The sequence below is a fragment of the Rhinatrema bivittatum genome, chromosome 4 (assembly GCF_901001135.1).
Source record: "Rhinatrema bivittatum chromosome 4, aRhiBiv1.1, whole genome shotgun sequence".
NCBI lineage: Eukaryota > Metazoa > Chordata > Amphibia > Gymnophiona > Rhinatrematidae > Rhinatrema > Rhinatrema bivittatum.
Window position 1 is genome coordinate 426,936,755 of NC_042618.1, and position 24,994 is coordinate 426,961,748.

Here is a 24,994-nt window from a genome sequence, read left to right on the forward strand (position 1 = left end):
TTAGATTTGGGGGGAGCATGTTCCACTGGTGGGGGCCTGCTAAGGATAGCGCTCTTTTGCTCAGAGATGATTTTACTTGTTGGGCATGCAGTGATCCTTTGTAAGCGCTTCTGATAGGTCTGGAAGATGTGTGCGGTTGGAGTTGAAAGCTTAACGTGATGGGAGCTATTTTGTTTGTCGCTTTGTGGATGATTGTGAGTACCTTATAGAGTATCCTTTGTTTAATGGGAAGCCAATGTAGATTACTAAGGATTGGGGTGATGTGATCTTTTTTGTTAGTGCTTGTTAGAATTCTGGCAGCAGAATTCTGTACCATCTGTAATGGTTTGATCGTGTTGTTGAGTAGACCTAGTAGCAGGGAGTTGCAATAGTCACATCATACATAAATACATAAATAATACATAATAATAATAATAATAATAATACATAATACATAAATAAATACATAAATAAACACATCATACATAAATGTATGATGTGTGTGCAGCACTAAATAAATGTTTGATGGTAGTAGTGAAGGGGTTACAGTAGTACTGATAAAAACTGCAGCCAATGTGAAGTTGGGCACTGATGACACTCATTGGCCCTGTAGTTTACATCTATAACTATGATTTCTATGGAGATTAACATGGCCCAAGCTCCTGTTGTAAGCATGAGGTGAGTAAATACATTATGGTTTATCTGTTGTCTTTCTTTTTTTAAGGTAACTGAATTCTGAATATTTATCAAAGCTGCACACACGGACAGCTAAGCCTGAAGTCTTCATGACTAGCACTATTACCCAAGTTTCATAACCTTTTCTTTGCATGTGTTCCCATAGTGAGTGCACTTTTCTTCGGAAACACAAATATCAGTGACACTCACATACTTCGTAATTTACACTAATAATCACGGTTGCTATGGTGATTTAGGCGCAGATGACACTCATAGGCCTTGCACTGTTTACATTAGTAACCGCAGTTGCCATGGAGATTTAGGCGCAGATGGCACTCACAGGCCCGTCCCTCGCACTCACACACAGCTTACTTACCACTGCTCCACTTTATCCCGGTCGTGCACTTTGTCTATCCAGGTGGGGACAGCTCTCATGGCTGCTCGTTATAGCATAAAGTACAACAAGAAAATGTCCGCCGCCTGGTGACTCTGGCGGCCGACGAACCTCCCGCCCAGCCCACGGCCGCCGAGCTCGGCAGCTACTCATTTGCATAATCCCGCCCCTCCCGCCGGGTAGCTCATCTATAGCACATGCGCAGTAACGGGTTTCGAGCACTTCAGAACATACGCGCTTACTAATGACGTTTCCCGCCTATTTTGACGCGTTTCTAATGACGTTTCCCGCCGTGTGCTGGCTGACATTACGGGCAGCGGGAAATTGGCAGGAAGGTGAGAAGTCTTGTGGAAGGGGTGAGGGTTTACATCTCGTAGGCTACAGGCCCGGCTCAGCCCAGGGTTCCCGTCTAATAGGTTTGCTTGTTTGGGTTTTTTTAAACATATGTCATCGGTGAAGTTGAAGTTCCAATCTCTGCAAATGGGGGTGAGGTAAAACCAGGAATGGCTCAGGTGGAGATCTTACGTGTGCACTATAGTCTGTATTTTTGTGTGCTGCGCAGCCGGGGATTGAAGCTCATGTGTGCTTTTGTATCTGTGTGCTGTGTAACTGAATAGGATGCTCCAAGCTTGCTTTTGCTCCATTGCATGCATGGAATTATTGTTCTGATTTTCCTGCTGATTTCCCAGAGAAAATCAAAACTACAATTCTAAACAGAACCAGAACTAGATCAGCCTGTTTGGATGACCCAGGGTGAAGTGGCAACTCTTGTATTGTAATGTTTCTAATGTAAACAAAGCAAACACTGTTACTGATCCCCAGCAGCTGAATATTGGCACTGTGATCCAGAAGTCTTGGAACATTTTTAAAATTCCCTTCTGTCACTGTGCTTGCTTATCTCATTGTGCCTCAAGGACCCAATTGAAAATATACAGTACCTGAATGTAATCTGCTTTAAAGTGTCACTAAAGGTAAAATATAAATTAAATGTAAATTGAAAAGATGTTTGCCTTAATCTGGTTTTCCTAGTTAACAAATCAGTAAATGTTATTACAAGTCCTTATTTTAAAAATTGTACAAGTCTTCTGAACCTAAGGAACCAAGTCATGTTGAGAACAGTGTCCAGATTAAATAGATTAGTTCAATGGGATGTTATTGGTCCATGCAGGGGAAAGTATATGTTTGATCATAGACAATCTAGAATGTATATTTATTTTAACTGAGAGTACTTCTTTGAAATTAGCAAGTAATAAGTTTACATAAATAAATAGAATGTCCTTGCAGATAAGGACCATAAGACTCATCTAGTCTGCCCATTATATTATGTTAGCAAAAGTCACATTAATTAACACTTATTCCACATAATATTCTATATATAAACTCCTTCAAACATTCATGCATTCTGAAACTCCTAAATTGCTGGCAAACTAGCATTTCCTCTGGCCAGTCCCCCAAGTGGGTTATGCACTTCTACCCACAGATGTAGACAGAGTAAAAGCTGACATCATGGATATATAGCCCTGCCCCGACATCAGCCTGCAAGTATTCTCCATCTCCAGCAGATGGTGGACATGCATTTCCCTACTGGAGATTGCTTGTAGAAAAAAAAGAGGAAGATTGAGAAGAAAGGAGCAGTTTATCGCACTGCTTGTACTCCTGAGGTGACACCAATTAAGTCCCTCCCTTAGTTGAGCGCCTTAGTCCGGCAGCTTTTTCAGGCATAGGCTTAAAAAAAAAAAAAGGCGAAACAGCGGAAGGACAAGGGAGGCTCAGCGGTGGAGACTTTCGCCCTCTTTCCACCCCCCCTCCCCATATCCAGAGACCCGTCAGCTTCTCAGCCAGGGCAGACAGCTGAGCTCAGGTAAAAAACAAAAAAAGGGACAAAACAAAAGGACAAAGAGGAGGGAGGTTTTATTTCCCCTAATCCTTCCTTACTGGGTCTTCTTACCTTTGTGTGAGTGGTCAGCATCTTTTCTTTCTTTCCTCTCACTTATCTGGGGAGTTTAGTGAGGTGTGGTGGTGGCGCAGGCATGGCAGGTTAAGCAGCCTCTGGCTAGGCCCTGCTCCCAGGATTGCTTCTTCAAGAGGCATGGTAGGCCGCAGCAGTGTTTTTGCATGCTTGTTTGTGCGCATGCTTGCCATGCGGTAATGTGATATAGATGCACACGTGCGCGCCTATTTGCGTGCACAAAGCTGAGGCCTACATTTGTGGAATGCCTAATTGGAACTTAGCTCTGACTTGAGTGCGTACTGAGCACCTACTCAAGCGCACTGGATGCCTACTTGAGCGCAAGCGTACTGTGAGTGTACTTGAGTGCGTCTTTTATCTGGGTGCAGAAGAAAAGCAAGGCAGTATGGAACCAGTGATAGAGAAGTCTTAGGGCGTAGTGATCTATGCTGCCTGCCATATAAGGTCAATATGGCCTAGGATTTCTGTAATTCTATGCCGGTGCTACCTGGACGTTGGACCGTCCCCTCAGTGAGAGGGGACTGGAGCTGAAGGCAACTCATTGAGGTTGTCCCCTTCTTCAGTTGATTCTAGGATGGAAACGTCTTTAGGGGATGTTCAATCCAAGGATGTCAGATTGGGGCCTGTGTAGCCAGGTATGGGCCCATCCTCTTTTTCCTGAGTAGATTTCTCCAGGGTCTATAGATATTTGTGCAGGGGCACCCAGCAGAGACAGTGATACCTTCCAAGTGAGGTTGCGTACTTGGTGTTCCCAATTGTTTGTCCCTGATGATATGTAGGAGGATGTAGATTCATATAATTCTGACCAAGGATTTGGGTTTCTCCCCTCTGGATGATGGGGAAATTCTTCCAGATTTAGAGCCATATGAAATTCTGCTCTGTTTCTTTCATAGGGTTGAGTTACTAAGACTGTTATCTCAGACTCTGAAGCTGCTTGGTGCAGCTGGGGATGACTCTACGGGTGCACAAAAGACGGATCCAGTTATGGTCACCCTATGCAAGCATCATGTTTCTTTCCCCTCCTGGATGCAGTTCAAGAGTTGATTGCCTTTGTAAGGAATGCTCCAGAAGCAAACTTTAAAGGGGGACGTGCTTTGACGGGTTTGTACCCCTTGGAAGCAGTAGCGAGAGAACAGTTACATTTTCCGAAGTTGGAAGTGCTGGAGTGTTCTGTGTCTAAGCAGACCACCATTCCAGTAGAAGGAGGGGCAATTCTAACAGGTGCTCAGGATAGGAGAATTGATGCTATCCTTAAACAGGCCTTACGACCATGGCAATGATTTGGCACAATGGCTCTTGTTGCTTCCTGGTAGCTTGGACGAGCCTATGTGGCACAGGGAGGAATTTGCGCCTCGGCCTGCCCCGTCCCCATCTAGCATGGGAACAGTGGTCATTTTGCCTCCGCCATGCTTTAGTGTAGGGCTGGATGCAGGGGGAAGGGAGATCTCTCCCCGCCGAATTTGAGCCCTGTTAGCGGCTCCCGGTGCCTGCCTCTCCTCCTAGCTCTGATCCCCCCACAGGGGGGGCCTTAAAGGGCTAGCTTCCCTTTTTTTCCAAATTTGTGCTTTTAATGCACAAGGCATTTTTGGAGGCCGAGGCTGAGTTGCAGGCTGAGGAGCCTCCATCTGTGAAGGTGGCTAGGCTTTCTGGGGTTTCTGATTCCTCCAGGGGGAGGACGAGCCGTGCGGATTTGGATCTCACCCCAGTTGAGGGTGGGCTCATCAACATTATTGAGGAGGGAGGATCTTGATCATTTAATTCCTCATGTTCTGACGGAGCTCGGTATTGAGGCGCCACAGCCAAGCTCGGAGGCTACCAAGGGGGACCCCGTTCTCTCGGGGCTTCGGGCCCCTCCTAAAGCTTTTCCTTTTTCATCCTATGCTACTAAAACTCTTGACCCGAGAATGGGAGGCTCCCGAGGCCAGCCTTCGGGTGGGGCGAGCCATGGAGAAGCTCTACCCGCTGCCAGACGAATCCTTGGCCGTCCTTAGGGTCCCAAAAGTGGACGCAGCCGTTTCAGCCATCACTAAGCAGATGACCATTCTGGTTGCAGGGGCTGCCACTCATAAAGGATCTTCAGGATAGGAAGCTGGAGGTCCTTCTTAAGAGGATTTTTGAGGTCTCGGCACTTTGCGTTAGGGCAGCGGTCTGCAATAGCCTCATGCAAAGGGTGACTCTTCGTTGGGTGCAATGGTTGCTCACCATGCAGGAGTTGCCTCCAGCGGAAGTGGAGCAGGCAGGTCGCGTGGAGGCAGCTGTGGCTTACACCGCAGATGCCTTCTATGATCTTCTTCAGGCGTCCTCGCACACTATGGCTTTGGCGGTCTCGGCTAGAAGGCTTCTGTGGCTCCACAACTGGTCGGCCGATGTTTCCTCCAAGGCCCAGCTAGGCAATCTTTCCTTTAAAGGGAAATTCTTGTTCGGGGATGATCTGGAAGCCCTTATCAAATCCCTAGGGGACAATAAGGTGTACAAGTTGCCGGAGGACAAGCCTCTAACCTCCAGGGCTTTTGGGTTGGCGCACCCTCGGTTCCGGGGACAGCGCAAGTTTCGGCAGGACCAGGCTCTGGCCTTCACTCCACGTCAGCCGTCGACGAGGTCTCAGGCTTGGTCTCATTCTTTTCGCGGCCGCAGGCCTCTCCGTGATGGGGGTCCTCAGGGATCTTCTGAGGGCAAGTCCTCCCAATGAAGGTGTCCTGGCCCACTCCTCTGTTCCGGTGATAGGCGGCCGCCTCTCTCTCTTTTTTGAGGAGTGGGTCAAGGTTACGTTGGACCAGTGGGTTCTAAGCATCATCGAACACGGCTACGCTTTGGATTTTGCACGCCCATTGCGGGACCTGTTCTTGATGTCGCCCTGCGGGGCCCGCACGAAACGGACAGCGGTGACTCAAACCCTGGGCCGGTTGAAAGCGCTGGGAGCCTTTGTCCCGGTCCCACCGGAGGAGTTCAGGACCAGCAGATACTCCATATATTTCGTGGTTCCCAAGAAGGAGGGCTCCTTCCGCCCGATCTTGGATCTGAAGAAGGTGAACAAAGTGCTTCAGGTACCCTGTTTTCACATGGAAACTCTCCGCTCAGTCATTGCGGCCGTCCACTCTGGCGAATATTTGGCTTCTTTAGACCTGACGGAAGAGTATCTTCACATAGGGATCTGCAAACAGTATCGGCGGTTTCTCAGGTTCATGATTCTAGGCGAGCATTATCAGTTTCAGGCGCTCCCGTTCAGATTGGCGACAGCTACACGTGTCTTCACCAAAGTAATGGTGGTAGTAGCTGCGGCTCTCAGGCGGGAGGGGATCTTGGTTCATCCCTATCTGGACGATTGGCTCATCCGCGCAAAGTCGGAGGAGCTTTGCAGGACAGCTGTTCAGTCGGTAGTGGACTGGCTCCAATCCCTCTGTTGGGTCATCAGTTTTGCCAAGAGCCAATTAGTCCTGTGCCAGGTACGAACTTCTTGGGTGCTCGGTTCAACACATCAGTCGTCAAGGTCTTTCTCACACAGGAGCGAATCGACAGGTTAACGGCACGGATCCAGTGGTTGTTATATCTACCGCTACCCTGGTTTTGGGATTACTTGCAGGTGCTTGGTTCTATGGCGTCTACTCTAGAGTAGTCCCTTGGGCCTTTGCTCACATGAGACCCTTGCAGAGGGCATTACTTTCTCATTGGGACCCGAAGTCGGAAGAGTTCCAGATCCAATTGCCGCTCTTGGAACCTGCCAGGTCCAGTCTCCATTGGTGGTTGATTCCATTCCGCGCTGCACGTGGGCTGCACCTGGAGAAGCCCCAGTGGGTGATCGTGACGACAGACGCCAGCCTCTCCAGCTGGGGTGCGGTTTGCCAATCGAGGGCAGCACAAGGCCGATGGAGAGAGCAGCAGGCGAAATGGTCCATAAATTGCTTGGAAACCAGGGCAGCACGTCTGGCATTGCGCAGTTTTCTTCCCCTGGTGAGCCGGTGATCAGTGCAAGTATTGTCCGACAATGCGACAACGGTGGCTTACATCAGTGGGGAACCAGAAGTCGTCCAGTGGCATTGGAGGCCGACCAGCTAATGCTCTGGGCGGAGCGCCATCTGGTCCATCTAGCAGCTTCTCACATAGCCGGGGTCGACAACGTTCAGGCAGATTTTCTCAGTCGCCAGCATCTAGATTCTGAAGAGTGGGAACTTTCCGAGGAAGTGATGCATCTCGTGACTCATCGGTGGGGGTGTTCCTCGCCTGGACCTGATGGCGACTCAGAGAAATGCAAAGGCGGCTCGCTTCTTTAGTCACAGGAGGGAACATGGGGCGGAAGGTGTCAATGCTCTGGTCCTGCCATGGCCTCGCAGCGTTCTGCTGTACGTCTTTCCTCCCTGCCCGTTGGTGGGCAAAGTCTTGCGAAGGATAGAGGCTCACACAGGCTCATTCGTTCTCGTGGCTCTGGAGTGGCCACGGCGGCCGTGGTTTGCAGATTTGATCAACTTAGTGGTGGACGGTCCTCTTTGGCTCAGTCATCTACCAAATCTTCTTCGACAAGGTCCAGTATTTTTCGATCAACTGGATCGCTTTTGTCTAGCGACTTGGCTTATGAGAGGCGGCAGTTGAGGAAGAAAGGTTATATGGATTCGGTTATTTCCACCCTCCTGCAGGCGCGAAATACTTCTCTTATCTATGTTTGAATCTGGAAGTTTTTTGATTCCTGGTGTAGCAGGTTGAATGAGTGCCCACGGCACACCTCAATTGTCCATATTCTGGCGTTCTTACAGGAGGATCTGAAAAAAGGCTTGGCGTGCAGTTCTCTCAGGGTTCAAGTAGCGGCCCTGGGATGTTTGCAGGGAAAGATTGACGGGACATCCTTGGCATCTCATCCGGTTGTAACAAGTTTTTCCTGAGAGGTGCTAAACATTTGAACCCTCTGGCTCGTCCAGTGTGTCCTTCTTGGAGTCTGAATCTGGTTCTCCGTGGCTTGTGCGGTCTTCCATTTGAGCCTTTGAAACAGGCCACCTTGAAAGACTTGACACTTAAGGTGATTTTCCTGGTGGCTATCACTTCAGCACGGCGCATTTCTGAGCTTCAAGCGTTGTCCTGTAGGGAGCCTTTTCTCAGGATTTCGGATTCAGGGGTGTCCCTTAGGATGGTGCCCTCCTTTCTACCGAAGATTGTGTCGGAGTTTCATTTGAATCAGACCGTGGAGTTGTCTGCCTTCACGGATTTGGATCGGAATTCGCCTCAGGCTTGTGACTTGCGAAGATTAGATTAGATTAAATTAGATTAACTAATGCTAGAGTTAATCTCCAGAGGTTGGCTTCAAGCCCCTACTCTCTGAATATACCTCTCTACCTTGGTTTCTCCCACTCTTCATTTCCAATCCCCAGTTGCTCGCCCTTGTTGTAATGTAACTTTTACTTTCTTCTCCCACTCTGTCTCCTCTATTTGAGGTTTTGACTTGTTATTGTTAAGAGCTATTGTTCTATGTAAACCGAGTTGATTTGATCTGTATCAAGAAAGTCGGTATATAAAAACCCCTAAATAAATAATTTATTTTATTTATTTATTTTTAATTTTTATATACCGATGTTCCTGTATACAATACATATCGCACCGGTTTACATGGAAACTGAACTGTCGCCTCAAGGGCGTAATACATTGTAACATGTTGACAAGGAACTTTTAGTGAAACTTTCATAAACAAGATTAACTGAAACGGTACAAAATCAGAGAGGTATGTACAGTGGAATGGATAACGTTTATATAATAATAAATGTGCAGTGGATTCTGCTTCGCTATCTGAAGGGCACTAATGCTTTTTGTTTGTCTGATCATTTGTTTGTCTTATGGAGTGGTCCTAAGAAAGGACATAAGGCAACTAAAGCCACTATTGCCCGCAGTTCTGGATGGTTTGAAAGCGCATTCAATCTGTTCTCAGGCAGCGTTTTGGGCAGAGAGTCAGTTTGTTTTGCCATAGGAAATTTGCAGAGCGGCTACTTGGAAATCTTTACACACTTTTGCTAAGCATTACCGTTTGGACATCCGTGCTCCAGATGGCGACTGTTTTGGCAGTGGTGTTCTTCGAGCGGGACTCTCCAGGTCCCACCCTATTTAGGGCAGCTTGGTTACATCCCAGCGGACTGTATGTACAGGGAAAGGAAAATTGGTTCTTACCTGCTAAATTTCATTCCTGTAGTACCAAGGATCAGTCCAGGCACCCGCCCATGGAATCTGGAGAGTCCTTTCGGTATCGTTTTCATTCTGCAGAAAATTCTCAAGTGGACAGCATTCACATTGCATATGGAAGTACTCCCTCCAAGTGCATAAGTTCCAGAAGTTATGCAGTTTTTTCATTAGGTGGTTTGATATAGCCATTGGTTCTTATGTTGAGGTTATGATATGTTTCATTCTGCTATGGTATGGATTATACTGAAGGATCGCAGGTGGTACACCAGTGTAAGAGGGGGTGTCTTTCAGCTTTTTTTCTCTGACTCCATCTGCTGGAAGGGAGACACAACCCAGCGTCTGGATTGATCCTTTGGTACTACAGGAACGAAAATTAGCAGGTAAGAACCAATTTTCCTTTACCCTTGTCTGTCCTTTCTCCAGAGCAGCTGTATCCTTTTTTATTTATTTATTTATTTAATGGCTTTTATATACCGACGAACGTTGGGAACATCTCATCGGTTTACAGAGAACACAAAATTTAGCAACATGCTTTACAATTAACGCATGATTATATGAAGAACAGTTAAACCAATAGTGATTACATATAATAGCTTCGTTTTTCAGATGTTTTTCGTTTTTCAGATGTGGTAACCAGAATTACATATAGTATTCAAAGTGCGGTCTCACCACGGAGCGATACAGAGGCATTATGACATCCTCCGTTTTATTTGCCATTCCCTTCTTAATAATTCCTAACATTCTTGTTATAATCTGGTATGTTTGTAGACCCTTGATCAAGGTGAAAGCTGACTTCACCCACAGGGAGGAGCCCTGTGGGGACTCACCACGATAGGCGTGGCCTTTAGCTGAGATGGACACAACAGCAAAGAGACTTTATTGTACTGGAATGTAAAAAAACCCACCAAGAGGGAATAGAGAGACACAGTCCAGAGAATAGGTAGCTCAATGATATCTCCGGTAGTGGTCCGTGGAGCGGGGTATGTCAGGGAATCCCTCCTTCAATGGAACTTCTCTGTATAGATCCGGTAGTGGCCCACAGCGCAGGGTATGCCGAGAATCACAGGATGTTGAGAGTAGAGCAGGAAGTCAGCAGAGCTGAATAGCAGATGGTACTCACTCTGAAGTGTGCAAGGAAGGTTGCTGAGGCGAACACGGTAGTGGCCCGAGACACTGGGTATACCGGAGGCTCCATCAGCTGAAGGTAGCGAAGCTACAAGGCTGAACCAGACAGAGCCCAAAACTGATGAAGAGAGATTCCAGGCAGGAAGGCCCTCCGAGGAGCGGATAGCCAGAACGTGACAAGGCCCCCGAGGAGCAGGTACCTAAAGCGTTCAAGTCTCTGGATCAGGAATGAGTTCAGCGTAGTGAAGTAAAGCATCTCCGAAGGAGTGGAATTCAGCAGGAAGGAAGTCCTTGCTAACTCGTAGGTAGCCCAGACTGGCTGGCTCAAATACACGCAGGCAGATGACGTCATGCGGAGGGGACGCCCCCGAGGTTCCCGCCATGATGTGTATAAGATGGGGCCTGGCGTGCGCGTGCCCTAGGTAATTCCCGATTCAAGATGGACGGGATTGCCCATGCCGTCCCAGGAACGCTGAGGAGATCGGCATGCAGAGGCAGAGGTCGCCAATTGTCCAAGAATTACTGGTACAGGAAAAAAGGAGGTGAGCAACAGAGGTCGCAGCTGTCTGTGACCGGGCACAACAATTCTGTTTGATTTTTTGATCGCCACAGCATACTGGGCCAATGATTTCAATGAATTATCCACTATGACACCTAGATCTCTTTCCTGGGTGGTAACTCCTAACATTGTGTAACTGCTGCAAGGGTTATTTTTCCCTAGAAGCATCACTTTGCACTTGTCCATGTTAAATATCATATGCCATTTGGAAGCCCAGTCGTCTAATTTTGCAAGTTCCTCCTGCAATTTATCACAATCTGCTTGAGATTTAACTACTCTGCATAATTTTGTGTCATCCGCAAATTTGATCACCTCACTCACCTTTCCAGATCATTTATAAAAATATTAAAAAGCACCATTCCAAGTACAGATCCCTGAGGCACTCCACTGTTTATCTTTTTCCTCTGAAACACTGGTAAACAAAGTTTTTGTTTCCTTCAGGCTTTTTGGTGTTCCAAATAGATTTTTTGATGCTGATCACAGATATTACTTCAAAATTTGTACATCATGTAAGGTTTTGAGAAACAACCAATTTTGTGTTACAATAATTGTGAAATTTTAAAAAATATTCTCGCGTACATATAGGGGCGGATTTTCAGAGCCCTGCTCGCGTAAATCCGCCCAAAACCGGGCGGATTTACGCGAGCAGGGCCCTGCGCGCCGGTGAGCCTATTTTACATAGGCTCACGGCGCGCGCAGAACCCCGGGACTCGCGTAAGTCCCGGGGTTTTCGGAGTGGGCGTGTCGGGAGGCGTGTCGGGGGCGGGGCCGGAGCGCGCGGCGTTGCGGGGGCGTGTCGGCAGCGTTTTGGGGGCGGGTACGGGGGCGTGGCTACGGCCCAGGGGCGTGGCCGTGCCCTCCGTACCCGCCCCCAGGTCGCGGCCCGGCGCGCAGGAGGCCCGCTGGCGCGCGGGGATTTACGCCTCCCTCCGGGAGGCGTAAATCCCCCGACAAAGGTAGGATGGGGGTTTAGACAGGGCCGGGCGGGTGGGTTAGGTAGGGGAAGGGAGGGGAAGGTGAGGGGAGGGCAAAGGAAAGTTCCCTTCTAGGCCGCTCCGATTTCGGAGCGGCCTAGGAGGGAACGGGGGTAGGCTGCGCGGCTCGGCGCGCGCAGGCTATACAAAATCGATAGCCTTGCGCGCGCCGATCCAGGATTTTAGCCGATACGCGCGACTACGCGCGTATCTACTAAAATCCAGCGTACTTTTGTTTGCGCCTGGAGCGCAAACAAAAGTAGGCTGTTCGCGCTCGTCTGAAAATCTACCCCATATTTTCTTGCTTGACAGTAGTTTTTATGATTTTTAAAATTCATGTCGTATTTTTGACAGCCATAAGCAACGTAACAGAGACTGTTTGTTTTTTTAAATACACCAAGAAACTGCCTGATCATGCCAGAACTTGCTCGGGCAAGCCCCAGCTCGGCTGCAAGATTCCAACTTGTTTCCATGACGACGCAGCCTTATATAAGCAGCAGCAATAAGTAGTCTCCTATGCAATGTCTGTGTGAATGAGCGAATCGTATCGCTACAACTGTTGAGTTTAAAGCTTGTGGATTTAATTTCATATACTTTATGAAATATCACGCCAATGTCATAATAGCTGTGACACGTTTTGTTACATCTGTGGTGAGTTTACTCTGAAAGCACAGAAAAGGAGTATGACTGTGTTATGGTTATTGATGTTTGGGTGGATCCTTGGACGCTGTGGCAGCTGACGAAGCCCACGGGGGGCAGTCCTGTGAGGGACCACAGTGTCATGCTAGACTCTGGACACACAAACACAGATTTGAATCTTTTATTAAACAATTTGGAAACCACCAGAGGTGGCAGTAGTGAGTAGTGGATGTTGAGCCCGGCTGGGCAGGTCCCCCCCAGAATGCTGGAACAGCGAATCCTCTGCTAGGCTGTGCTGTAGTGGAAAGAGACTGAGTGTTATGAGTACACCCTGTTAACATTGTTAATGAACCCAAGTTCTTGGCTTCCTTGTTTAATGTAATGCCTTGTTAGCGCAGGTTTTATGGTTTAATGGAAACCAAATTGATTTGTAACTTGTTACAAGAATATCGGTATATAAGAGCCCTAAATAAATAAATAAATAAATACACAATGAGAAGCATTCAGAGTCCCAGGTAGAATTAGGGGAAGCTCTGAGACAGGGAGAGCAGGCCCTCGAGGAGCGAGTACCTGATCCCTTAGAGCAGAGAGACTCAGTTGTATTGTACTCACGTAGCAGTAACAGAGATTCCACAAGACAAGAGGTCTGGCACCGGAACAGAGGGCAAGCCCTCGAGGAGCGAGTATCTGGTTCCAGTGAAACAGTACTGTGGAATAGATGGTAGTTGTACTCACAGATGGAAACTGTTAGTGAAGTCTTCCAAATAGAAAGGTTTGAAGATGCAGGCAGTGACTCAGGGAACATGGGCCCTCGAGGAGCGAGTACTGGTTTCCTGATAGCACCTGAAAGAAGCAGAAGAGGCCCCCGAGGAGCGGGTACCCCGTTAGCAACCCCGAAGGGTGTAAGAGTTCCAAATAGCGCTGGAATGGCAGAGCAGCTTCGGTACGGAGAGTGAATCCCATCCGTAAAGTTACCGTTGATAACTCGATGAGCTAGCAAATACTGTAGGCTTAAATATCTGGGCAGCGTGACGTCATATCAGGGGGACGCCCCTGAGGTTTGCGCCAATGTGGAAATAAAGACGAGGGTGGCGTGCGCGCGCGCCCTAAGGTACTTTGGAGGAGTATGGCGGGAGGGAGCACCAAACCAGTCCGAGGATGCCGGAGAGGACGGCAAACAGACGCCGCAGCAGCCAGTAGTCCGAGGTGAGCGGGAGGAGAAAAAATGAGAACCGCCCACTATGATGTCACCACGCTCAGCGTTTCAGCCGGTAAACGACGCCGATCCACCAGGCAACGAGGCTGAGGGGCTGCCCTTCAACATCGGGCACTTGAGAAACAATCCCTGTCACAAAAAAAGAGAAAAATCGCTGGGAAAACAAGGAAGATATTGACAACTGAAAAAATGAGAACCACCCACTATGATGTCACCACGCTCAGCGTTTCAGCCGGTAAACGATGCCGGTCCACCAGGCTTTCTCCTTTGTGCTCCCCTTCATGCTAACCTTTGTGCTATCTTTGTATGTATGTTTTAGTTAATAATTTAACTTTTAGTAATGTTGTTCAGCTTCTTGCTTTATTTACAATTATTTTGTTACAGATGTTTCAATGTATCAGACTAAGGAATGTTATTTCCTGCTTATACTGTTTCATTGTAAACCGGTTTGATATGCATTTAATGCATGAAAATCGGTATATAAAAATCAAAAATAAAAAAAAATATATAAGTAGTGAGAGGTAGGCGGGGTGAAGCCGTCGAAGACCGACGGTTGCAACAGACTGCACTCATTAAGAAGGCATACGCGTTATACTTCGGGTGCAAAATTGGTGACAAGTATAGAGCATGGGCTCCTCATATATGTTGCACATCTTGCGCCAGTAGACTGCAAGCTTGGCTGAAAGGTGTGCGACCATCCATGCCATTTGCCATCCCAATGATATGGAGGGAACAGAAAGATCATATAACTGACTGTTACGTCTGCATGACGAATGCGTCAGGATACTCATGAAAGAACAGGAAGTTTATTGAGTACCCTAACCTTGCATCGGCAATGAGACCAGTGCTGGATGACGACAGTCTTCCTGTTCCAAAACCGCCAGAGGTGTGGACACTTGATGAGGAGGAGGTAGGCAAGTCGTCACAGATGGAAGCTGTGGCTGATCCTGATTTTGTGCCATCAACATCCAGCGATCCTCATTTAATATCTGTCAGAGCTGAACGATCTGGTCAGAGATTTGGCTTTATCGAAGAGTCAGGCAGAGCTGCTTGGGTCAAGGTTGCAAGGATGGAATCTTTTGTCATCTGATATGAAAATTTCAGTATTTCGCAGCCGTCATGAAGATTTGACAAAATATTTCAAACAAGTAGACAGTCTGACTTTTTGCTGTGACATCAATGGATTGTTTTGTGCTCTCTGATGTGACCACGACCTAACAGAATGGCGACTGTTTATTGATTCATCAATTTTAAGTTTGAAGGCTGTTTTGCTGCACAATGGCAATATCTACCCATCAATACCTGTCAGACATGCCGTTCATATGAAAGAAATGTATGAGAACATGCAGCTACTGCTGAACCACATTGAGTACTCTAGGAACAACTGGAATTTGTGTGGTGGTCTCAAGGTAGTTGCAATTCTATTGGGTCTGCAGCTTGGTTACACCAAGTATTGTTGCTTCCTTTGTGAGTCAGGCAGTTGAGCAAGAGATCCGCATTACGTCAGAAAAGTCTGGCCTCTCCGCAAGAAGTTGGTTCCAGGGCAGAAGAATGTTGCGCACGACCATTGGTGGATCCAAGTAAGATATTTCTTCCACCTTTGCACATTAAACTTGGGCTGATGAAAAACTTTTGTTAAGGCAATGAACAAGCAAAGTAAAGCCTTTGATTATTTGTGGCAAATGTTTCCACTCATAAGTGACGCCAAGATAAAAGAAGGTGTTTTCGTTGGCCCACAAATCCGAGCTGTGATGAAGGACAACCACTTTGATGGTCTTCTGCAAGGTACAGAACGTGTTGCGTGGACAGCCTTCAAGTATGTCATTTGTAACTTTCTAGGTAACTATAAGGCAGCAGTCTATGTCGAACAGGTTGAAAATCTGCTTCAGGCATACAAATTGATGAAGTGCAACTTGTCATTGAAGATACATTTTCTTCATTCCCACTTGGACTTCTTCCCAGACAACCTTGGCACTGTGACGAATATGGTGAAAGGTTTCATCAAGACATTGTCAAAATGGAGAAACAGCATCAAGGCAAGTGGAACCCCTCCATGCTTGATGACTATTGTTGGACTCTCATCTGCGCAGCGTCAAACAGTGATTACAAACGAAAATCTGCGGCAAAACATTCTTAGTTTTGTTTTCTGGTGCCAACATTGCCATTATAGCTTATGCCGCTACAGACACATAACAATGCTTAATGATATCGCACTTTTCTGGCAAATGGTACATGAAACAGACATAATAAATGCATATTTGTGTTCAGCTTGTTAAAATCTACTTGTTTCACCGAAGGTTGTGGAGGAAACAAAATGTTCCCAGAAATTTGTTTACCAGTGAAACTGACCATTTAATCCTACTCTCTGTTTACTGTCTTTTAACCAATTTGCAATCCACAAAAGGATATCGCCTCCTATCCCACAATATTTTAGTCTTCTTAGAAGCTTCTCATGCGGGATTTTGTCAAACGCCTTCTGAAAATCCAAATATACCACATCTACCGGTTCACCTTTGTCCACATGTTTATTCGCCCCTTAAAAAAAAATGTAGATTTGTGAGGCAAGACTTCCCTTGGGTAAATCCATGTTGGCTGTGTCCCATCAAACTATGTCTATCTAAATGTTTTGTGATTTTATTCTTTATAACAGTTTCCACGATTTTTCCCGGCACTGAAGATAGGCTCACCGGTCTATAGTTTCCCAGATCACCCCTGGATCCCTTTTTAAATATAGGGGTTACATTGGCCATCTTCCAATCTTCAGGTACATTGGATGATTTTAATGAAAGGTTACAAGTTAATTGAAATAGGTGATTTACTACTCTTCAGTTTGTCAATCAGACCTACCACGTCTTCCAGGTTCACCCTGATTTTGTTCAGTTGATCTGAATCATCACCCATGAAAACCTTCTCCTAAACATCCTCTTCAGCAAACACTGAAGCAAATAAATCGTTTAATCTTTCTGCAATGGCCTTATCTTCCCTAAGTGCCCCTTTAACCCCTTGATCAGCCAATGGTCCCTGAGAAGGATGCCTGAACAGAAAACCAACATGAAGAAGGAAATCCCCAGAAGCCTCTGCTTTTCTTTAGCCTGCATGGGCTGAATAAACTCTAAGTGACTTTCTGAGCATGACTTGCAGAATGTTCCTGGATATCTATAAAAGCGGACAAGCTGGCACCAGAAAGGTAATGCCTATTCATAGGGTCACAAAGAAGAAACCAAAGGGGAGCTTCAGGCACTATTCTCAGGAGTTTGTATCAACACAGCTACAGACGTGTTAATTATCTTGACCAGTAAGATTTTAACAGAACCAAGGACTATCTCGAAAGCCATGGTAAATGAGCTCCACCTCCTGGGGAAACTAATCAGGGGTAGTTAGGGATGATCTTATAATGCAGTTGACATTACAACTTATGTAAATGATCCTTTGGGCAGTCATGCAAATCTCTAGAACCTTCTATCCTTTTCCAGTATTAAATGTTATCTATAAAAGAAGGGTCACTTCCTGTATACAGTGAGATGCTGGTCAGTTTGTCAGACAAAGGGCATCCAGTACCCAGCATCTCCTGAGAATACTTATACTGATTAATAAAAAGAAATTATACTTTCTACTGAGACTAAGTGTTCTTGTGTCCCTGGCCATAAGCGTAGAGTGCGCTTAACATCCCTCACAGCCTTTCTGCTTCAGATATATTTTAAAATGTTTTTATTGTGAGTTTTTGCTTCTATGGCCAACTTCTTTTCAAATTCTCTCTTAGCCTGTCTTATCAATGTCTTACATTTAACTTGCCAATGCTTAAGTTTTATCCTAATTTCTTCTGATGGATCCTTCTTCCACTTTTTGAATGAAGATCTTTTGGCTAAAATAATCTCTTTCACCTTACTTTTAACTATGCCGGTAATCGTTTTGCCTTCCTTCCACCTTTCTTAATGCGTGAAATACATCTGGTCTGTGCTTCTAGGAAGGTAGGTTTTAGCAATGTCCATGCCTCTTGCACACGTTTTACCTTTGTAGCTGCACCTTTCAGTTTTTTTTCTCATTTTCTCAAAGTTTCCCTTTTGAAAGTTTAACGCTAGAGCTGTGGATTTACTTACTGTCCCCTTTCCAGTCATTAATTCAAATTTGATCATCACCGTTACCTCTCTCACCAAATCCTGCGTCCACTGAGAATTAGATCTAAAATTGCTCTCTCTCTCTCGTCCGTTTCTGAACCAATTGCTCCATAAAACTGTCTTTTATTCCATACAGGAACTTTATCTCTCTAGCATGTCCTGATGTTTCACTTACCCAGTCAATACAGGGGTAATTGAAATCTCCCTTTATTACTGCACTACCAGTTTGGTTAGCTTCCCTAATTTCTCTTAACATTTCACTGTCCATCTCACCATTTTGGCCAGGAGGATGGTAGTATACTCCTATCACTTTTCTCTTCCCCAACACACAAGGGATTTCTACCCATAAAGATTTGATTGTGTGTTTAGTCTCATGCACGATCTTTATCCTGTTGGAGTCTATGCCATCCCGGACATAAAGCGCCACCCTGCTTCCAAGATGCTTCTCTGTCATTGCAATATAATTTGTACCCCAGTATAGCACTATCCCAATGGTTATCCTCTTTCCTCCATATCTTTGATATGCCAATTAAGTCTATGACATCATTCACTGCTATACATTCTAATTTTCCCATCTTACTTCTTAGACTTCTGGTATTAGCATACAAACATTTCAAAGTGTGTTTTTTGTTTGTATTTATGTTTTGCTTTTCAGGTGAGTTTTAATTTTAGGCATTTGGACTACTTTTCTTATTATTGGAATCTCTCTGTTGGGATGCCCTAAATCTAATGCTTCATTAGTATCCTTTGAAGATACCTCCCTCCGAACCGTGCACTGCTGAGTGACCTTCGGCTTTCCGCTTTGTTCTAATTTAAAAGCTGCTCTATCTCCTTTTTTAAAGGTTGGCGCCAAGATCCTGGTTCGACCCTGGTTAATGTGGAACCCATTCCTTCAGAAAAGACTCCCCCTTCCCCAAAAGGTTCCCCAGTTTCTTACAAAACTGAATCCCTCTTCCTTGCACCATCATTTCATCCACGCATTGAGACTCTGGGGACTTGCGCGTGGACAGGGAGCAGGTCCCCAGAGCAGACACATCAAATGGCGTGGAGGAGTAACCTAGTGGTTAGAGCAGTGGGCTACGAACCAGGAGACCAGGGTTCAAGTCCCGCTGTCGCTCCTTGTGATCTTGGGCAAGTCACTTTACCCTACATTGCCTCAGGTACAAACTTAGATTGTAAGCCCTCTGGGGATGGGGAAATACCTACAGTACCTGAATGTAATCCACTTTGAAGTGCATAAAAAGTGTGAAAAGCGGAATATAAATCTAAATAAATAAAAATAACACTCAATAATTACAACTAATAAGGCTAAAAATCCTCCACTCTCCATACCTGGGAACTTATGATTTATAGTCACCTTCACGTAGTGGGGGGGTTGGAGGAGGAGGAGCAGGTTCTGCTTATGCCCACGGGAGGGGGGAATTACCCTGGGCACATCATCACTGTGCTGCCATGCTTCTGCTAATGTGCTTGTGGGGGGGGGACAGTGGATCTCTGCGGGCATGTTATCACATTCACCGCACCACAATCTCAATTTCCCCTAAACTTTAAGTCCCAAAATTACTCAGTAAAGTGATACTCACCGATCCTCTTCTGCCACCAGCAAAATCATCTTCTGCTCTCAATGCTCCCTCAGGATTGAGAGTTACTGAGTTCTTTCCCTGCTATATATCTTGAGCTTCGAAAGCAAATATTAACAAATTCCTTTGATTCACTTGTCAATTAGTTTGCCAGAGTGACCCTCTATTATTGTTCCTGCTTAACTTTGACACCTAATCAAATCATCATACTTCATTCACCTTTCTTTTCTTTTTATCAGGCACACATCTTTAGAATTACCTACTTTTCCTTTTTAATGACGCACACAAACTAAACAGCTTACCACCACAATCTCTCTCTCCCCCAAACTTTAAGGCCCAAAATTACCCTGTAAAGCGATACTCACCGATCCTTTTCTGCTCTGAACTCTCCCTCAGGATTCTGTGTGTGTACTTCTGCCTAGGCAAAGCTTGGGCAATTTTCAAACAGCTGATTTACCCAGGTAAATGGCTTCTGAAACTTATCCTCCAGATGTACAAATAAGTTTTAATACCCTCTGTATCAATTACAAATTTTGTGTTATGGTTTCAAAACAATTCTTTTATCAACTCCCTAGCAAATCCACTGAATTTCTATGTCCAGCTATAGAACATAGAATACTACAATATGACAAGATTTGATTATTGTAATTCCATGTTGATCAGTTTACCTAAAAAATATATTAGATGTTTGCAGTTCAAAATGCACCCATATTGTAATAGGCTGAGTACAGGAAAAGGATGTTGCCAGTGCTGGAAAAGTTGCACTGGCTCCCAACAGAGTTCTGCCTACAGTTTAAGATTATTTATCTGGGTTTTAAATCTGTCCATGGTACAGGAACAAAATATCTAAGAGACTAGGTGGTTGACTATTATGTTCTTCACAGACCGTACTCCTGGTTGAGCCTTCTGTCAAGGCATTTAGATTTACAAATAAACAGAAGCATGCATTTTCTTCCATTGTTCCTTATCTTGGGAACCGCTTACCTTCTGAAATTTGCTTAGTGCTGAATTATTTGGATTTTAAAAAATTAGTGAAAATTATTACCTTCTTTGTCAGATTTTTGCCTAATTTTTCTTCCTCACTTGCTTAATTTATTTTAATGTTCTACTTGCTTTTATTGTGTGTTAAATAAGTTACATTTTATTTATTTTGCTTTTAGTTATACATTTGCTTACATTTCTTACATTTTCTAATGTATTTTGTTTTTGTATTCATTTTTATTCTGTTCCAGTGAGGATGGTAGCACAGTGAAAAAACTGAAAAACAGATAATGACGGAAAGCAGGAAATGTTTTAGTTCCCATCCAGAAAGGCCTGAGACTATGGACTGTGATGCTAATGATAAAGAAAAGAATGCCGCAGAAGGACAAGATTTTGACAGCTGCAGAGCTAGTCTGGATGGATGGTCAAAGACCGTAAAACAAAGGCAATCAGGCAGGACAGCAGGAAGATATGATGTTTGTTTTATCAGGCAAGTTCTTTATACAGTTATGTATTTATGAGAATAAAAGTAATATATTGTCTATGGTAGTGTAATTCATGGAGCTGGCAGGGTTGTTGCGCTCGAGGGTGGACCCTTTTCCTGGAGCAGTGGAGAACAGCTCCCTGGTAGGAACATAAGAAATTGCCATGCTGGGTCAGACCAATGGTCCATCAAGCCCAGCATCCCATTTCCAACAGAAGCCAAACCAGGCCACAAGAACCTGGCAATTAGCCAAACACTAAGAAGATCCCATGCTACTGATGCAATTAATAGCAGTGGCTATTCCCTAAGTAAACTTGATTAATAGCCGTTAATGGACTTCTCCTCCAAGAACTTATCCAAACCTTTTTTGAACCCAGCTACACTAACTACACTAACCACATCCTCTGGCAACAAATTCCAGAGCTTTATTGTGCGTTGAGTGAAAAAGAATTTTCTCCGATTAGTCTTAAATGTGCTACTTGCTAACTTCATGGAATGCCCCTTAGTCCTTCTATTATTCGAAAGTGTAAATGAACGAGTAGATGTGACTCGGTTAAGACCTCTCATGATCTTAAAGATCTCTATCATATCCCCCTCAGCCGTCTCTTCTCCAAGCTGAACAGCCCTAACCTCTTCAGCCTTTCCTCATAGGGGAGCTGTTCCATCCCCTTATCATTTTGGTTGCCCTTCTCTGTACCTTCTCCATCGCAACTATATCTTTTTTTGAGATGCGGCGACCAGAATTGTACACAGTATTAAGAACATAAGAAAATGCCATACTGGGTCAGACCAAGGGTCCATCAAGCCCAGCATCCTGTTTCCAACAGTGGCCAATTGAGGCCATAAGAACCTGGCAAGTACCTAAAAACTAAGTCTATTCCATGTTAACATTGCTAATGGCAGTGGCTATTCTCTAAGTGAACTTAATAGCAGGAAATGGACTTCTCCTCCAAGAACTTATCCAATCCTTTTTTAAACACAGCTTTACTAACTGCACTAACCACATCCTCTGGCAACAAATTCCAGAGTTTAATTGTGCGTTGAGTAAAAAAGAACTTTCTCCGATTAGTTTTAAATGTGCCCCATGCTAACTTCATGGAGTGCCCCCTAGTCTTTCTACTATCCGAAAGAGTAAATAACTGATTCACATCTATCCGGTCCAGGTGATTTGCTACTCTTTAGTTTGTCAATCTGGCCTACTACATCTTCCAGGTTCACAGTAATTTTGTTCAGTTCGTCTGACTCATCACCCCTGAAAACCATTTCCGGAACTGGTATCTCCCCAACATCCTCATTAGTAAACACGGAAGCAAAGAATTCATTTAGTCTTTCTGCAATGGCCTTATCTTCCCTAAGAGCTCCTTTAACCCCTCGGTCATCTAATGGTCCAACCTACTCCCTCACACGTTTCTTGCTTTGGATATATTTAAAAAAGTTTTTATTATGAGTTTTTGCCTCTATGGCCAATTTCATTTCAAATTCTCTCTTCGCCTGTCTTATCAATGTTTTACACTTAACTTGACAATGCTTATGTTTTATCCTATTTTCTTCAGATGGATCCTTCTTCCAATTTTTGAAGGATGTTTTTTTGGCTAAAATAGCTTCTTTCACCTCACCTTTTAACCATGATGGTAATCGTTTTGCCTTCCTTCCACCTTTCTTAATGCGTGGAATACATATGGACTGCGCCTCTAGGATTGTATTTTTAAACAATGTCCAAGCCTGTTGAACACTTTTTACCTTTGCACTGCACCTTTCAATTTTTTCTAACTATTTTCCTCATTTTATCAAAGTTTCCCTTTTGAAAGTTTAATGTTAGAGCTGCAGATTTACTTATTGTCCCCCTTCCAGTTATTAGTTTAAATTTGATCATGTTATGATCACTGTTGCTAAGTGGCCCCACCACCGTTACCTCTGTCACCAAATCCTGCGTTCCACTAAGAATTAAATCTAAATCTCTTGTTGGTTCCTGAACCAATTGCTCCATGAAGCAATCATTTATTACATCCAGGAACTTTGTCTCTAGCACTGGAGAATACAGAGGCTAGGATGAGCGTCACCACTGGAAACCCACGGTCCCCCCCAGGTGGGAGCCCGTTGGGACCCGGGCCGCTTGGACTTAGGTGGGCCTCGCAGGGTCTCCTGGAGAAGTAGTAGACAGGCATGCCCACAGACAACAAGGGAGCGCGGTCGGACTCGAGGCTGTAGGTCTGATGGAGCAAGGAAGACCAGAACAGCGTAGGCAATAACAAGGCAAGGGATAGAGCCAGAATCAGAGGACGTGGCAATGGCAGCCGAGGTCAGAATCCGAGGATCAGTTCGAGGAGTAATCAACGAGGCAGGGGTCAGGTTCCGGAGGTCAGACGAGGTCACAAGGCAGGCAGAGATCAGGATCCAGGCAGCAGACAGAATGGTCAAGGAACAGGCTGAGGTCAGTACCAGGGAGATAGTCCGAGGTTATTACCTGGGGAGACGAGACAGAAGGACGCTGGAACGAGGCTGGAACAAGACTGTGAACGCGGAGGCAAACTAGTACACTTACAGTGCCGACCCGATTGCCAAGGCAAGGAAGTGCAGGCAGGAACTTCCTTATATTGGGCATTCAATCAGGGCACGCCACGGAGCTAGGACCCGCCCCTGGCCCTACAAGAGACTGGGCGGAGCGCGCGCAGGGGCGTGGCCAACGCCCCTGGAGATGCCAAACTCCGGCGTGAGGCCTGGTGTGTAGTGGAAGGCCCGGCGACCGCTGCCGCGGGACGCCGAGGCCTGGAGGAGCTCACGGCTGCTGCTGGGGAGGCCGACCCGTGACCTGCAGAGGAGCAAACGAGGTGAGCAGGCCCGGGCGCGGATGGGCACGTAACAAGGGTAGCAGTGTGAAACCAGTCACTTCCACAATGTAGCGTGGCCTGCCTTTAATAAGTTATTAAACCTCTGTGATGTAACCTAAATTGGCTGTGCTGTTGGGTCAGAGTCATTGTAATCTGATCACTGAATCTTCGCAGAGTTGTACGTGGTGTGCTGACTAATAAACCACACTATTACCAAAGGCTTGTTACGCATTCATATTACTTGTTTTCTCACAGAAGGATATTTAATTTTACAGATTTACCATAAAGATTTTTCACAATTAATTCTAATTGCTTAGTTTTCATAAAGTGTGTCATAACGAGTCTGTGCTAAGTTGCTTTTACTTTATTTCCCCAGCCCACAAGGAAAAATATTCAGATCCAAATGTGGCTTGGTGAAGTACCTTTATAAAACCAAAGGGATTAGTCTTCAACCAGAGGATTTTGATTTTACTGTTTGTGCCCAAAGAAAATTGAAGGCAAAGCCCCATGAAATCCCCACAGAGACAACCGAAAAAAGATTTCAGTGCAGCTCTGATTATCGCCAGAAAAAACAAAGACTCTCTGTGAAAAGTGAGGAAGAAGAAAGCGCATCTTCCGTGCCGAAGAATGATGCAGTCTCCCTGTCCAACCATGAGCCATCCAACAAGGATTCCCAGTGTGCACCTGAAGAGACAGTGAAAGGCCTAGACTGGAGTGCAAAGGATTCCCACTGTGGGCCTGAAGAGACAGTGAAAGGCCTAGACTGGAGTGCAAAGGACTGTCACTCAGCAAAGACCAGAAAGAAAGGAGCGGTGAGGAGGAAGGCTCCAAGCGAGAAAACGGGAAAAGGGATCGGAAAACAACAGTTCAGACCATGAGCAAAGGAAACGACAAAAGAAAGCATCTTCTTCTAGTAAACAAGCAGCTGAAGCCATCCAACATGAAAAGCGCCAGACCAAGAAAGTTAAAAGTTTCCACACTAAAGGCAAGAAAGGGAAGAAGCTTTCAGAGACTGCAGCACTTGCTCCAGAGTCGGAAACGGAAGCGTGTGGTAGAGAAGTTTTCTCTGCAGTCTCCACTGAAGTGTCAGAAGCTGTGGGAGAGCTGCAGTGTATAGGAGAGGATTCCGATCAGCACGTGGCAGATAGAGAAGTTAGGAGACCCGAGGAGCAGCTCAAGCTGGACCCCAAACTTTCCGTCTCTGACCGTGAAACAGATCAACAGGGCGTTAATGCTGCTCAGTGTTGCGATCATAAAGTATTCACCTCCTTGAAACCGCAGAAAGGTATGCCAGGAAAACCAGAATAGTGGTTTCAAATTGTA

General features: G+C 45.5%; 2 protein-coding genes across 2 annotated transcripts in view; one reads left to right on the forward strand and one right to left on the reverse strand.

Annotated features, from left to right (window-relative positions):
* The window catches only part of LOC115089430 (protein transport protein sec13-like), a 42,715-nt gene extending 41,519 nt beyond the window's left edge, over positions 1-1,196 (reverse strand). The window contains exon 1 of the mRNA XM_029597523.1: positions 1,031-1,196. Coding sequence (XP_029453383.1) covers positions 1,031-1,089 — 59 coding nt within the window. The 5' untranslated portion in view covers positions 1,090-1,196. The remainder of the gene's footprint in view (positions 1-1,030) is intronic.
* Positions 1,197-5,220: 4,024 nt separating this feature from the next.
* The window catches only part of LOC115089431 (methyl-CpG-binding domain protein 4-like), a 41,002-nt gene continuing 21,228 nt past the window's right edge, over positions 5,221-24,994 (forward strand). Inside the window, exons 1-2 of the mRNA XM_029597524.1 lie at positions 5,221-5,599; positions 24,504-24,956. Of these exons, the coding sequence (XP_029453384.1) occupies positions 5,221-5,599; positions 24,504-24,956 (832 nt within the window). The remainder of the gene's footprint in view (positions 5,600-24,503; positions 24,957-24,994) is intronic.